Below are 13,517 nucleotides of genomic sequence, written 5' to 3' on the forward strand. Positions count from 1 at the left end.
GTTTGCGGAAAAGCTCCTGCAGATCACAAAAAGCTTATCACCGAGGCATCTCCCTTTTGAATGATTATCAGATATCTGAAGTGATCTGTCACAGCATGTGACCCAGCACCACATAACTTTTCCCAACCAAAGTCTGTAAATACAGGGCACATGACAGACCCTGACCGATCAGGGGTTAACATGGTGTGGAGAATAAGGTCAAATAAGTAGATCCTACTGAGAAGTTGAATCACCTCCTACCCCTTTTTTTGTAATTGCAGTTTAAAAAAAAGTTAATTTCTTTAACACCATGTTTTGTTATTTATGCATGAAAATATATTGAACTTCCACTATCTAAAATGCGTCAGGGATATCTGCGTCATCAGCATTGAGTTTTAGCACCAATTTAGCATGTTTTTTTATTACTAGCCTACAGTTTCTTTCTGACGGATAAATTGAAATCCATAGCTAATCATTATGACAAATGATCTCATTCCTGACCACCCCCATCTCTCACTGCTGCTGGATGGATGTAGAGAGACCAAGGACTTGGCAGGTAGTATGGGTAACATCCTCTTGTATACGAGCTCAGTCGGTGCTCTACAGCCTTCATGTTGGCATGGACCACATTTACTCTTTTGGCAACAACAGCAACTGAAGCTAAAACAGAAACTAAAGACCCACTACTGATTGTGCCCCCTAGATCAGTGGTTCTCAAAGTGGGGTCCGGGGACCCCCAGGGGTCCTTGAGAGGGGGTCCCCAACTTTTTCTTAAAATTTAACCACCCATAAATTTCATGAAAGTATTCCAAAAAATTCATGCTACAGGCAGTAATTTGAACCTACATAGACTAAAAAAAGTAACAATATCCAGTCAGTCACTACACAAATATTTGTGTATTTCTGGTGTTTGTTTCAAAATGTTATCCACTGGGGGTCCGTGGTCTAATTTGTGTCAGTTTAGAGGTCCTTGATGTAAAAAAATTTGAGAACCACTGCCCTAGATTACAAAACCCCTGACTTTTTAACTAAAATTAGCAAGGCAGAACCTAACTACAACATAAAGAACAATTCTTAATGTTTTTGTATAACATCTGTGTCATTCCGACTATGACAAGTTCCCGTGAAAAAAAAGCCAGTGGGATGAAAAGCCAAAAACAATTACACAATCTAATACATGACATTTTGAAGAAGCTCAGATTTGAAGATTGGCAATGAAGATAACGTCTCAAAAATCCCTGTTTACTACTGCTCACATTAGCTACTGACTAAAACAAGGAGTGAGTGAGTGGGTGAGTGGCTCAGACACAGCACAGAGAACTCATCTCTGTACAAATGAAATATCACTATTTTCAACAATGGAACAGCTCACGCAAATGATAACTGTGCGACAGCTTTGAGTTTGACCTTCAGTTTAGTTATTGCGCCAGCGTCGAAAGTCCAGAAGTTGTGATGTTTAAGTGCAACCGGGTCGTCACTTCCCACACACAATGTAATGTAAGAGATGTGCAGTAGAAAACTAGACTCTGGCTCTGGGCTGAAGCAGCAGCCTGGAGCGGGGGAGTCAGGTTAGAGGCTGCTTCCTCTCACATCCAGACAATAGGAACAGGGCAGCAGACAGCATTTTCCTCCTCAGCTGCCATATTTCATGTGTAGTGTGAAAGGCCTGGTTGTTATATGCCTAAAATATTACAAGGTCTTCATCTTTCAGTTTTAAAATTTTTTGAACTTGGTGAACTCTTGCTACAAGTGTAAGATGAAACACAGAGTTATACTATTGGTTTAAATGTCATTGTAAAGATAGTTCAGAGAAATTTCATTAGACTTAACATAAAAGTAAAAAAGACTTAGTTTTGCCTTTGGTCTATTAGTCCATGAGCAGAAATGCACTTACAGATTCAAATTAAGACATTAAATAATAGTTATGATAATAAATAATAATCCTCTATTGATTTGTGTTGACATATGGTGACACTGTTATCTAACAGCAGTGTACAAGTGCTCCACACACCTTAGCAACCACCCCTATTCAGGTGTGGCAATTATATCCAATTAAATCCTGTTAAACAAATGGGAAGGTCCCCATGTTTCATTCCTTGATTTAGATAATCAAGCAATTCAACTGCTGTATTTACAATAACTCTATTGATAGTTAACAGCATGGGTTAGTGTTTACTTCCTGTTACCACCTGGGGATTTTCAGTAAAACAACAGATAATGACATCTGCTGTCAAATTAATTGAGCAGAGGATTTAAAAACTGACTTAAATTTGTGTTTGTCTTTGTTGCCATTGCCAACATTGTCCCACTATGATCAGTAAAAGTGTCTATTTTGTCGTTTGAGAATAAACAGAGGTATTTATTATTAGTAAAGCTTCTCTCATGTATCAGAGGCCACTTTCAAATGTGTGTTTCACTTGCTGATACAGACTCACTCCTGCACCACAGACAGACAAAAAAACACCAACAAGATGAATAAACGGAAGCTGTTGTGGATTAAATTAGAGTAAAGAAATAGGTTTGACATCTGACCTTTTGCTGTATGTATATCCGTCTCTTATCAAGTACATACATACCACTTTAAATGGTATGTCATGCTCCACTGTCAGTGATATGGTATTATGTTTCCTGTGTGAGATGGTGGCCTTAAGCGGAGCAGTAAGTAGTATTTACGTAAGACACACGGACACAGACTTGATTACCAGAAGTGATACACAGGGGCAGGAAGACTAATCAAAACAAAACCAGTGTGAGAATGATACTTGAAATCTGATGACATGTTAAGTAATGCGTTAGTGTCAAACCCAGAGAAGGGTACAGTATCAACAATCAGGTCAGGACCCAATTAGGGACAAATTCCTTCCAGGTCTATTGTGACGGCGCTGAAACGAATATCCAGATCTTCAACTAGGATTACATTCTCATCACACCTCCGCTTGTGGTAAAATTTACTTTGGTTTGGGAGGTGTGAGGCTACACCCAAACCACAGGCAAAGAAGCACACAGTGTTCTTAAAAATCCTGTGCATACCTAACGCTAATGCTGCACCTTAAAGTGCGATCTGATCCGATGCCAAGTGCTATAAATAAATGTATAAATGCAAATGCTGGGATTTAAAGGATCAGGAGGTGAATCATGTGTCCATTGGGGAGGGAAATATTTTCCTGAATGCAGATGATGATCTGTGGTCAGTTCTTACAACTAAAGAAATGTATGTTGCAAATAATGTCGAATGAATGCTTTGGATTTTCCGCTTTTTTGCAATTACTTCAAGTGGATTTGAGGTTGTTCTCAGGATAAGTCCATCAGTTTACACCTAAATCATTCTCCCTTGTCAAAACCTGGCACCTACAATCCATAGTGGAAGTTGACTGCTCATAGTCTGGTGAGAGATTTGTTTGAGTTATAATAATAGCAGAAAGGGTGTTGGCTCAAACAGGTTACGGACGTCTGATAAGCTCCAAACTCTTGATCCTCATACCCGACAGATGCTGCCTCAGGTGACATCACTTGAGACAAATGATCCGCTCACCAAGTCATGCGAGCAAATGTGGTGACAAAAGTTGGCTGTTCAGACTAATGATGAAGTCATATTTCGCAAAATTTAAACAACTGAAATTTTCTCTTACAGGTTGTGGCACCTGTCAAACACGCCCGCAGGGACTCACTTCTAACTGGCTGCAAATGTAATGAATGAATGATATTATTTTCTTCCACATGACATCGGTTATCAACTTTTTAAAAATACTGCTACCATTTTGTGATTGAGGTCTGTCTATTTTCACTCTTGGCAATTACAATGCACAGTGGGCTTGGCTGTCAATTAAAGCAGAAGTAAGCGATCCGGTCGTTTTGGCTAACTTCTTGTCAGCCGATGGAGTTAGCAGTCCCCGCCCTCGTCATGGATCTATTGGTCCTCGTCCCTACGTCACCACATTCACACGCATCCCTTGGCTGCACACACAGAGAGGACTGCCCCTTTATGCCGTTCTCTCTCCTCATTGGATAAAGGTTGTAGGATACAAGGAAAGTTTTCTGTGTTTCAGACCAAACACTCTATGTAAGTGATTGCCATCGGAAGATATAACTATTTAAGACTTATATTAACATATACAATAATTCTGCTTACTTCTGCTTTAATTGATTCCTTACAAAACAGGACAAAAACACACCTTCCTCTACAGAGATGAGAAAGAAACTTTTGACTGTTGTCAGACTGATATGAGTAAAACTTCTGAGACAGTTCATATTGGCCTGAACTCCACTGTTTGCCTGGGGTAATCCACAGGAAAACGCTGAATGTTTAGTTTTACCTCGAAGCAAAGAGCTGCACCTGCAGGGCGTAAATGTGCAGGGGTGTAACATTAATCTTCTATAGCATAAAACAACAACATAGTTATAAACCAGTTTCTTTCATTAGTAATCTTTGGCAAAAGGCATCTGGTGATGAACAGTATGTACGATATGCCTTCTGCCCCGGGCTGTCCCTGAATAGTTCATCTCTGTGCCCAGCCACTCATATTTCCTGTGTTGTAATAGTCAGACTCATTGTGTCAACACACACACAGACACGTGCACACACATACACATACAGTAACACACACAGAATCAAAATCAGGGCACCATTCAGCAGCCTGTTCTGCAGGTGTCAAAGCGCCAAAGGTAAGAGAAGACTGAGGATGACTGACCTCCTCGAACTCCCTCCAGAGGGTAGAAGAAGGCCACCAGCAGGTTCATGAGCACAGCCAGGTTGAAAGAGATGCTGCTCCAGAAGGACATGTTCCTGGAGCACCAGTACAGAATGGGCTGGGCTGGACGACAAGGTGCAGAAGCAGATTATTACAGGTCCCCGTGCCACAGAGAGAGCACTGCAGCAGCCTAACATGCATGCACACAACTCCACATTATTTCATCAATATGTCAAACAATTTCACACAACACATCAGATTACTATAGAAGTAATACAGATACTGTACATATTCCTGGGTCGTCGGCCCAAGTCTGGTCCAAGTCTGGCCCATATGATTCCACATCTGGGCAGAGTCTGACTATTATCTGCCAATATTGACTGAGAGTTGGAAGATTTTCTGTGTGTGAGTCAGAACTAGTCCAGATGTGGAAGTGGCATGTCACAGTCTTTGCTGTATATGTGTCAGATTTGGCTGTAGAACCAGATACCATATAGTGGCCCAGAAAGAAAACAAGGTTGTGGGCCGAGTATGGGCCAACTTTATTTTGCTCTCTGGGTAGTTTTTGTGCTATAAATGTAATTTCCAATTAACTGCAGCCAAAGCCTAAAAAATAAAGAATGATTTCCTTTTATTGTACCCAACTCTACTGTAGACCAAATCATTGATATCCCCACTGATAGCAAATATTGATGTCCAGTGCCAATGTTTGTTACAATTTGTCATTTTCACAAACTATATCTGAGCATTGCCACAATTCATTGGTCAATATTAGGGAAACTAAATTAAGTTTTGGGTAAAGTAATTTCCCTCTGATTAAGAAGAGTACGTTACTCTTTGCAGAGGCACTGGATGTAAAATGTGAGGTAAGGAATCATCCAGTTGGGCTGTAATACTTTGCCCTGTGGGGACAAATTTTGGTTTACGCTTTGAAGTAAAGAGTTCATTGGCAAACATCTGTCGTGTGTCTTCACAGCGACAAAACGCTTCTGTCTTCTTCTTTTTTTCATCACACTTGAATATGCCATAGTTGGGTTATTTCGGTGAATTCAAAAAAGTACTAAATTTGGTGTGAAACATCAAAGGGTCTGTGACATTTTAAGTGCCATTTTAAGCACCAAACTGTAATCAATGGATCTTTGAAGTACACAGGACCATCTGTCAGGCACATTTCACACATACTACATGAATTTCTACTTTTAGGAGAGTTAAAAAACACATTAATTTGCATGCATACATGCATGACCAACACTATTTTGAGCTCGGCAGTTTATCAGAGAAAGAACTGTGGGTGGGGGCTTTTAGAATCAGAAGTCATGATATTCATGACAAGTGGTTAACACCAGCGGAACAATATGGTTGCCAGTTGTGCTGATTCATTCAGATAGGAAAGAGGTGGTTTTTGTCACGTGTTGTCACACTATAGGCAAACCATTGCCACCCCGGCCTGACCATGGACAGGCCAGAGTATACTAATAAATGAAGAGAGTGGTCACTTCACTGCAGTAGCACAGGGTTAATAAGTTGGCTCAACAGGAACTAAAACGCAAAATAGTGTTCTGGCCTGTAAAACGTAAGATGAGTGGCAAACAAATATTTAAAAAATGAAGAGGACTTCTCGTCTGATGCAACACATTAGTGTTTGTGGGTTTATCTACGTATGAACACTTTCTACTGACTTGCCTTTCTCTCCCTGATCTCATACCTGTCGACTGGGGAGCTAACCTGCGTTCACTTTCCCACCTTGTTTAGTCTCCAGTGAGGTTGTGGCGAGTCAGAAGTAAAGAATGTGTGACTGAGCGTGACCTCAAACTGGCAGCCAGATAAATCAGCTCGACCCATTAATCCCATTAAGATGGGGCAGACTTGGAGCATCCTGCTAACTCAGTTGGCTCAGTTGCAATAAGCAAGCAAAGCATCCAGGATGAGAGTCCAGCGAAGGGTCTTTATCTCATGTCACATCTGTCCTGCCCATTTGAATTAGCCTGCCCAAATTTTTGTTTTTAATAGAGCAGAAATATATAAAAATAAAAATTCAGACAGATGCTCCATCTGTTGCTTTACAGATTCTTGTCTGGGAATTTTAATTTTGCCTTCACTTGTCTATTTATTGCTGTTTCCAGAGATGTAAAATAAGTAACCTGATACAGTAATATCTTCACAAACCCATGGGAAAGTCAGACTCTGACTACATGTTTAATTCCCATAGTAAAGACACTTTCATGTTTAATTTCCATAGTAAAGACACTTTTGTTATGTGCAGGAATTTGTGTTCTGATCACAAAGAGCTAGCACCAGTCCCCGCTAGCTTGCAAACATGAATTTACAAACTTGTAGTTGTTAGTCCACATAATTGTTAGTCCATTATTAACTCACTTAATCAAACTGTAATTCAAATAAATTGCTTATCAAAGTTTACATGCTCTCCCCAGTTTCATCTCTCCAGGGTTCAGAGACAAGGGAGCAGAGTGCAACCCCCTTTTCACACATGGAACCAGTTCAATTATCACAGTGTCTAGTGTGCTAAGTTTACAATTTATTATGATATACAACAAAATCTAACTCTTAGCTGCAGCCATGACCATGACAGAGAGATAAGGATACCAGACACTGTCTCTCTGTGCATGAATAAACAGATACAGGCAGCAAAATGCTTCCTGAAATGAATAAAATATGAAGTATGTGTTTATGAAGTAAGTCTGTTTCACTCAATGTGGTGACACAATGATGGTAATACTCTTTAAATCACATTCTACCATCCTGCTATTGAGTTTCTTTCTAGTACCTGAGAGTTTTGTGGTTGGCACAACAGAGAGTTGAAGTCTAGACCAGTAATGTCTGTGTGTGCGTTTTTTGTTTGTGTAATCTTTGTAACTTCATGAGTGACAGGGTCTGTGTGTCTGTGTTTTGAATCACAGCTGGTCGTCCATGCTGCTTTCAGTGGTGGAAACACGTTCAACACCACAGAAATACTGTGCTTATATTTCCTGCCGTGTTGCTTTTGATGCTGAAATCTCCTGTGTGTCCTTTATTGTGCTAAATGTTATGGCTTTTTAACACAATACAGATGTGAGAGGAAGAGTTTGGGGAATTACCAGTCTTAAAGGGAAATTTCGTCTCTGGATCTCGCTCACTAATGATACCAATACATAACAATGTGCACATGGGGAAAGGGCTTTGGTATCTCTATTCTACTCAAGGGTAGCTCATACGGACCTGGAGAGATGCATGAGAAAGCGTGTAAACCAGGCACTAGAAGATAAAGAGTTGAGGAAAAAGACGCACAGGGAACGGTGTTTGTGTTACCAGTTGCCTCTTGAGTACCTCGCAGCTTCTTCTGCCAATTCATCTCATTGAAGAGATCCTCAGAGCGCAGGAAGAAGTCATTGATCTTGCTGCCCTGTTCGTCTCGCTCTGTGGTGTAGTAAACGCGCAGCTTGGACTCTTGGGTGAGGAACTCGCAGATGTTAGGCACAGGGAAGACTATCTGCTCCATGGTGCGGTCTAATCGGACAATCTGGACAACAACCACAGCACTAAATCACACACACTCCCCGCCAATGCTGATCAACCTTGGCTTGTTTCCTTTAGTGGAAATGATATGACTGAATATTGTTACGAACTGTACCTTTTGACATGAGTAAAATTGTTGTTTGGTTTGTGAAAAACCGAACCAACGACTTCGAGAGCACAGAAAAATGTGCAGACGTGCCAAAAGTGCTCATCATTCTGTTTAAGTACATAATGACACACCAAGGCAGGCCAATAAAAACACTACCTCATGCCTCCGGAGAATTTCAATGCCAATACATTTAGTAACTAAACTAAAGCTAATGCAGATGTCATAAAATAGATGTCAGGTATTAATTAACAGTAAGCAAAATAAACAAGGAACTAAATTAGGAACATGATATCAGCAGATCCACAGCGTACATCAGCCATGGACCAAACAACTGACCTCAATCTGAGCTGTGTGTTTGGCATAGAACTCGAGGGCCTCGTCCCCCTCTCCATACGTCCCCCCTGGCTTCAACATGGCCTGCAGCTCCTTGTTGTGACGTGCTAACTGAAATGACAACAAACACACACGCATCACGAAGATTGTTTCCATAACTGTCATATTTGTACATGTTTGTACACACATGTTAGCCTCGTAAACCAGCCTCTCGCGGAAGTGCATTTCATTTCATTCTGAGGGAGAGTCTGGCCTCATCCCCATTCTAAGCGTTTGGACTGAAACCCTCAGAAGGCCGAGGCAATCAGCGTCGCCCGCTGTGATTGACACAGCACGTTGGCCAATCAGGGACCGACTGGTGCAAAGCCCGTCACTACACCAACTTGCTGATTGGCTGAATGGGGTTGTCTGTCAACGCTACTACCAAAGATATTAAACCGTCTTTGCTACTACTCCCGCCCAGCTCCCGCCCACCCCAAACGCTTGCAGGGGGAATGAGGCCAGACTCTCCCGAGAAATGAAATGAAATGCATTTCCGCCAGAGGCTGGTTTACGAGGCTACATACATGTATGTGTGAACTTAAAGGGATAGTTCAACATTTTGGGTTAGGGGGTTAGGGTTAGGGCCTAGGTTCAGCAGGCCTAGGTTCCATTATTGCCATAATCCCAATAGTCCTAGGAGTAGGTTTGTTACCTATAATTGTTGGTGCAAGCTATTTTTAGAACAGTGGAGCAGAGCCGTGAGCTGCTCAGAGCTACGCTACGGAGGCTAATGGAATTTCTTTGGTTTCTGTCATCAAACTCATCAAATACACAATCCAACAACTCCAAAACCCTCTTGTGTACAAATTGGGACCTGCACATTCACCACGCTATGACTATAGGGATTATGGCAATGGGCCAATTTGCCAAAAATGTTGAACTATCCTTTTAACATTCAGCAGCAGTGAGGGAAACGTTACTGGTATTTACCAGCCGGGCACATACTATTATTATTATTCTTTCTCTTATTCTCTCTCTCCAAGGCGTTCTGTCTGTCCAAATGCTAGGTGTTGACTGACAGTGACTGATGTGTAACTAGAATTGTTGTTTTAAACCTTAATCAAAGTTTGAGCTGACACTCTGCTATTGAGCTGCACACCGCCCGAGGGCTGAGAAAGAGGAGATGATGGCATGTAATGGCAGGTCTTCACGTGTCCTAGGCAACCATGGGAAATGACACAGAGGCACAGTAACAGTCACGCCATTGAATAACCACATAGTATCGCATACCATTTAATGTATGCATGTGCTGCAGAACTTACTCCTGGCTGTGACTGTCTCTGCTGATGACTTACTTGATGTGCCAAGATGTAGATATTGTGACCGACATTGCGTGGAGATGCAGAGTGCTCTTCCTCTGCATCCTCCCCCTCTGCTGGCTCCTCCACCTCGATCTCCCCCTGCATGTAGGCCTTTTTTATCACCTCCACCTGCAGGAATATGGGCTCCCAGTTAACATCCACTTAACACTAATGTGATGTTTTAAATGATGTTGCACGCACCAGCTCTTTAGGCCTCATGTTGTACAGTATCCTCTCTGCGTTCTCGCTGTCATGGCGACTCTCCATGATTGCAAGAAGAAGCTTGGACGCATTATTCTGCAGAGAGGATGGAGAACATGGATAAAAGTGCAAACAACAACCAGCACGGGTCCAATTTCTTCACCTGATGTTCAGCAGTTCAGACTGAATGCATGGGGAATATCAACAGCCAACTGTGAATAACCTTACTCTGTGCTTCTCTATTTTTAGACACCATAGATGTCCTTCAGTCGGTTATTTCCTGCAGTGATTATCTCTAGACAAAATGTGTCTCAAGACCAGCTGGACAAATAGCTCCATGCACAGGGCGCTGAGGTGTGACTGATCAAACTCGTCTGGCTGCATTGCATTATGTTTTTCAGTGGTGTCCGTCAGTGATGTAACTGTTACAATCACTTGGCAATTCAATGGCCTATTTCCATTTGTTTGGATTTGAATGTTTATGATTTATAACTCACAAATTTTCATATTTTTTATTTTTCCAAAAATAGATCAGTGTCATTAGAGAAGTTTTCCAGAAAAAAGAATCACCAAATCTGTTATATAACACTACATTTATTTGTTTAATCCCTTTTTTTTTATTTTTTTTATCCCTCTTCAGGGATAAAACCAATGACTACTCACTTTGAGTTCCAGCACCAGATCCATCCTTTTCTTGCCAAGGGGGTTGATGTCATTCAGGATGAGAGCAATGATGATGTCAATACCATTGCATTCATGAGTTGCAATGCAGTTCTGTGAGGAGCAAAGAAAATTAAAAATGAATCAAGTACAGAGTGGAACAGGAGCATTACCAGTTTTTCCCAGCAACGCTTGCTTTCTGATGTGTTTTGTCTGTGAACACAGCAGTTAAAGCAGGTGAATGATGATCAATAATCTGGAGGCCAAACTCTTCAATCCTTATCATTTTAATCATATTTTACATTGATGCAAAATCTTTGATAAACTAAAGTCACACTACAGATGCTTTCAGCTGCTCTGCCACGTATTTGTCGTCAAAGATCAAACCTCTGCATGTCAAGTCTGAAGACAACTACATCGGCATTTTAAAAATAGTTCTAAAAAATACATTAATACACTTCAAATGACAAGAGGAAAGAAAAACAATATGCTGTGTTTATTTATTGCATGTTGTTGACTGGAGACACATGGCAGCGATTCAGGTCAAACAACTGTCAAACTTATCTCTGAGCACAGGTCAAATGCAAAAATAAGCTGAGTTTCAAATTCCATCCACCTGACTTAGAAGTTGATGCCAAATTCGTGATGCCCCATACTGGTCAAAGTGTACCAAGTGGGCACAGTCATGTGCCGACGAGTTGGCTTTGAGCTCATGAATTACTGTTTATTTTGCAAACATGTGCTGCGCCCTAAAACTACACAAAGACCAGTGGCAGCCAAGTAGCTTTTAAGGACAGTTAATGGCTCACAGACAAAACATTAACAGATATAATTCCCTCTCTGCAGATATGAACAAAGACCTTTGTTTAGTCTGGCAGTTGCCCTTCTAGCACTGTGAAAGGAACTGAAATCATTTCAAACAGCTACTGCATTTAGCCAGTTGCTTATTTAGTCATGCCAGTTTCACACTTGCCATCGAATGAACCCAGGGCAGCAGGTCTCGTCACCATCATGTGAGATGGCCAAGCCATGCTAATCTGGGCCATTGACAAACACAGGCACACTGCCCACATCAGGTCTGTGTTGAAGACAGACGACTGACTGCATAGTGAAAAAAGTGAAACGCTCAAGACTAATTACAGCACCACCCAAACAAAACCACCAGTCTCATTACTAAAATGAAAAGGTCGCTATGACGTAAACAGAAGCTGATAAAGCGTTGGAAGAAATCCACATTCGACCATTCCTCTGAGAAAAGGGTTTATACAGCCAGCACACACACACAAACACACACACACACACACACAATCTTCATCCACAATCATGTTGTGTGTGCACATGTATCACCTGGTTCTCATGACAGGGACCTTGGCAGTACTCAGTCAGGCTCTCCACTGTCTGGTTGATGAGTCCTACATTCTTCTCGTTGATGTAAAGCCCCAGCAGGCCCAGTCCTCCTGTTGTACTGCCACAAATACAGTCCAGGAACTGGAGAGTCTCACACACCAAGTTATAGTTGTTCTTGTTGTTCTGGTTGCGCAGAAAGTTCTGGAGATGGACAGAAATGACATTAAGTCTCACATCTGTCTTTCTGAACACTCTTGTTACCCCCATGGCCTTTGGACAGTGTGATTATCTTTTGTTTCTGTTGAAATTACAAATGAGTGTTTAGAAGAACTGATACTCCTTTCAGCTTCTATTAAAATCTGGTGGCTCGTTCTATTTTTGTCTTCTTTTTTTAAGCACATAAGTTCATACAGAGTCAGACAATCGCTGCAGTTATGTGTTTGGAAGGAACAGAAACATCTCAGTGAATTGATCAGCTGTACTGCTTAGCTAGCAGGAAATCAATACCTGCGCCTACGCTGGGTCAGGATGGGTGAGACAGAATGATTCAGCTCCGAGGCGGCTATCATTAAATGAAGGCCTGCCTCAGTTCGCGGTGTAAACAGAATCAGTGCAAGAAGGAAGTCTTCTGTCTGGGCTGATGGGGGCTAGCCATTACTAGACACCAACACACTCCTCATAGTGAAACCAGACCAAGACACCCCAGATATGGAAACAGCTGCATCAGGAAGTTCTGCAAATGGTGTCTATTTTCAACATAGTTTCATTTCTGTATAAGTAAGTGTGATGATTGAAATTCAGATCACAGGTCAGGAAATGTTAGCGTGTCAACAAGGGGAGGCAACAAACTGGTTGACCTGCAGGTCTCTGTTGTGGTTCTCGCAGAGCAGCTGCATGAGGCGCAGGATGGGCTGCATGATGGTGATGATGACGCTCATCTCGCCCTCCTCCTGGCTCTTATCAGCGGTCGGGACGGGAGCGCCATCAGCGGCCGCTTGGTGCTCTTCGGCTTCAGCCTCACGGCGGTAGGTGGTGAAGGCCTTCTTAGTGACAGCAGAGGCCTCCACCAGCTGCTCCTTCACCTCCTCAGTCACCACGGCCACCACCGGCACATCTTTGACTAACCACAGGTGCAGAAGAGTGAGTCAAACACAGACCAGAGATAAGACACAGTGATATAAACAACATTCAAAGGAAATGTAAAACACTTGTGGTAATTTTTATGATATTTGTTTGTTCAAAAAGACAATTTTAGCCTTAACACCGCAGAAGGGGATGATACTTGATGTGGGGTTGCATGAGGAGACACTTTTTAATAACTTTTAAACGACGCCTATTGAAACA

General features: G+C 41.8%; 1 protein-coding gene across 14 annotated transcripts in view; it reads right to left on the reverse strand.

Moving 5' to 3' along the window:
- The window catches only part of itpr1b (inositol 1,4,5-trisphosphate receptor, type 1b), an 84,873-nt gene that overhangs the window by 16,752 nt on the left and 54,604 nt on the right, over positions 1-13,517 (reverse strand). For 8 of the 14 annotated variants that reach the window (XM_085776373.1, XM_085776369.1, XM_085776372.1 and 5 more), the window contains 8 exons: positions 13,031-13,293; positions 12,174-12,374; positions 10,830-10,940; positions 10,167-10,262; positions 9,960-10,094; positions 8,626-8,733; positions 7,953-8,184; positions 4,668-4,790 (listed from right to left, as the gene is read on the reverse strand). In XM_085776373.1, coding sequence (XP_085632499.1) covers positions 4,668-4,790; positions 7,953-8,184; positions 8,626-8,733; positions 9,960-10,094; positions 10,167-10,262; positions 10,830-10,940; positions 12,174-12,374; positions 13,031-13,293 — 1,269 coding nt within the window. The remainder of the gene's footprint in view (positions 1-4,667; positions 4,791-7,952; positions 8,185-8,625; positions 8,734-9,959; positions 10,095-10,166; positions 10,263-10,829; positions 10,941-12,173; positions 12,375-13,030; positions 13,294-13,517) is intronic. The other 6 variants (XM_085776377.1, XM_085776374.1, XM_085776376.1 and 3 more) reach the window with 1 other exon arrangement.

Source organism: Trachurus japonicus, chromosome 5 (assembly GCF_045865225.1).
Source record: "Trachurus japonicus isolate A0001 chromosome 5, Traja_1.0".
Classification (NCBI taxonomy): Eukaryota; Metazoa; Chordata; class Actinopteri; order Carangiformes; family Carangidae; genus Trachurus; species Trachurus japonicus.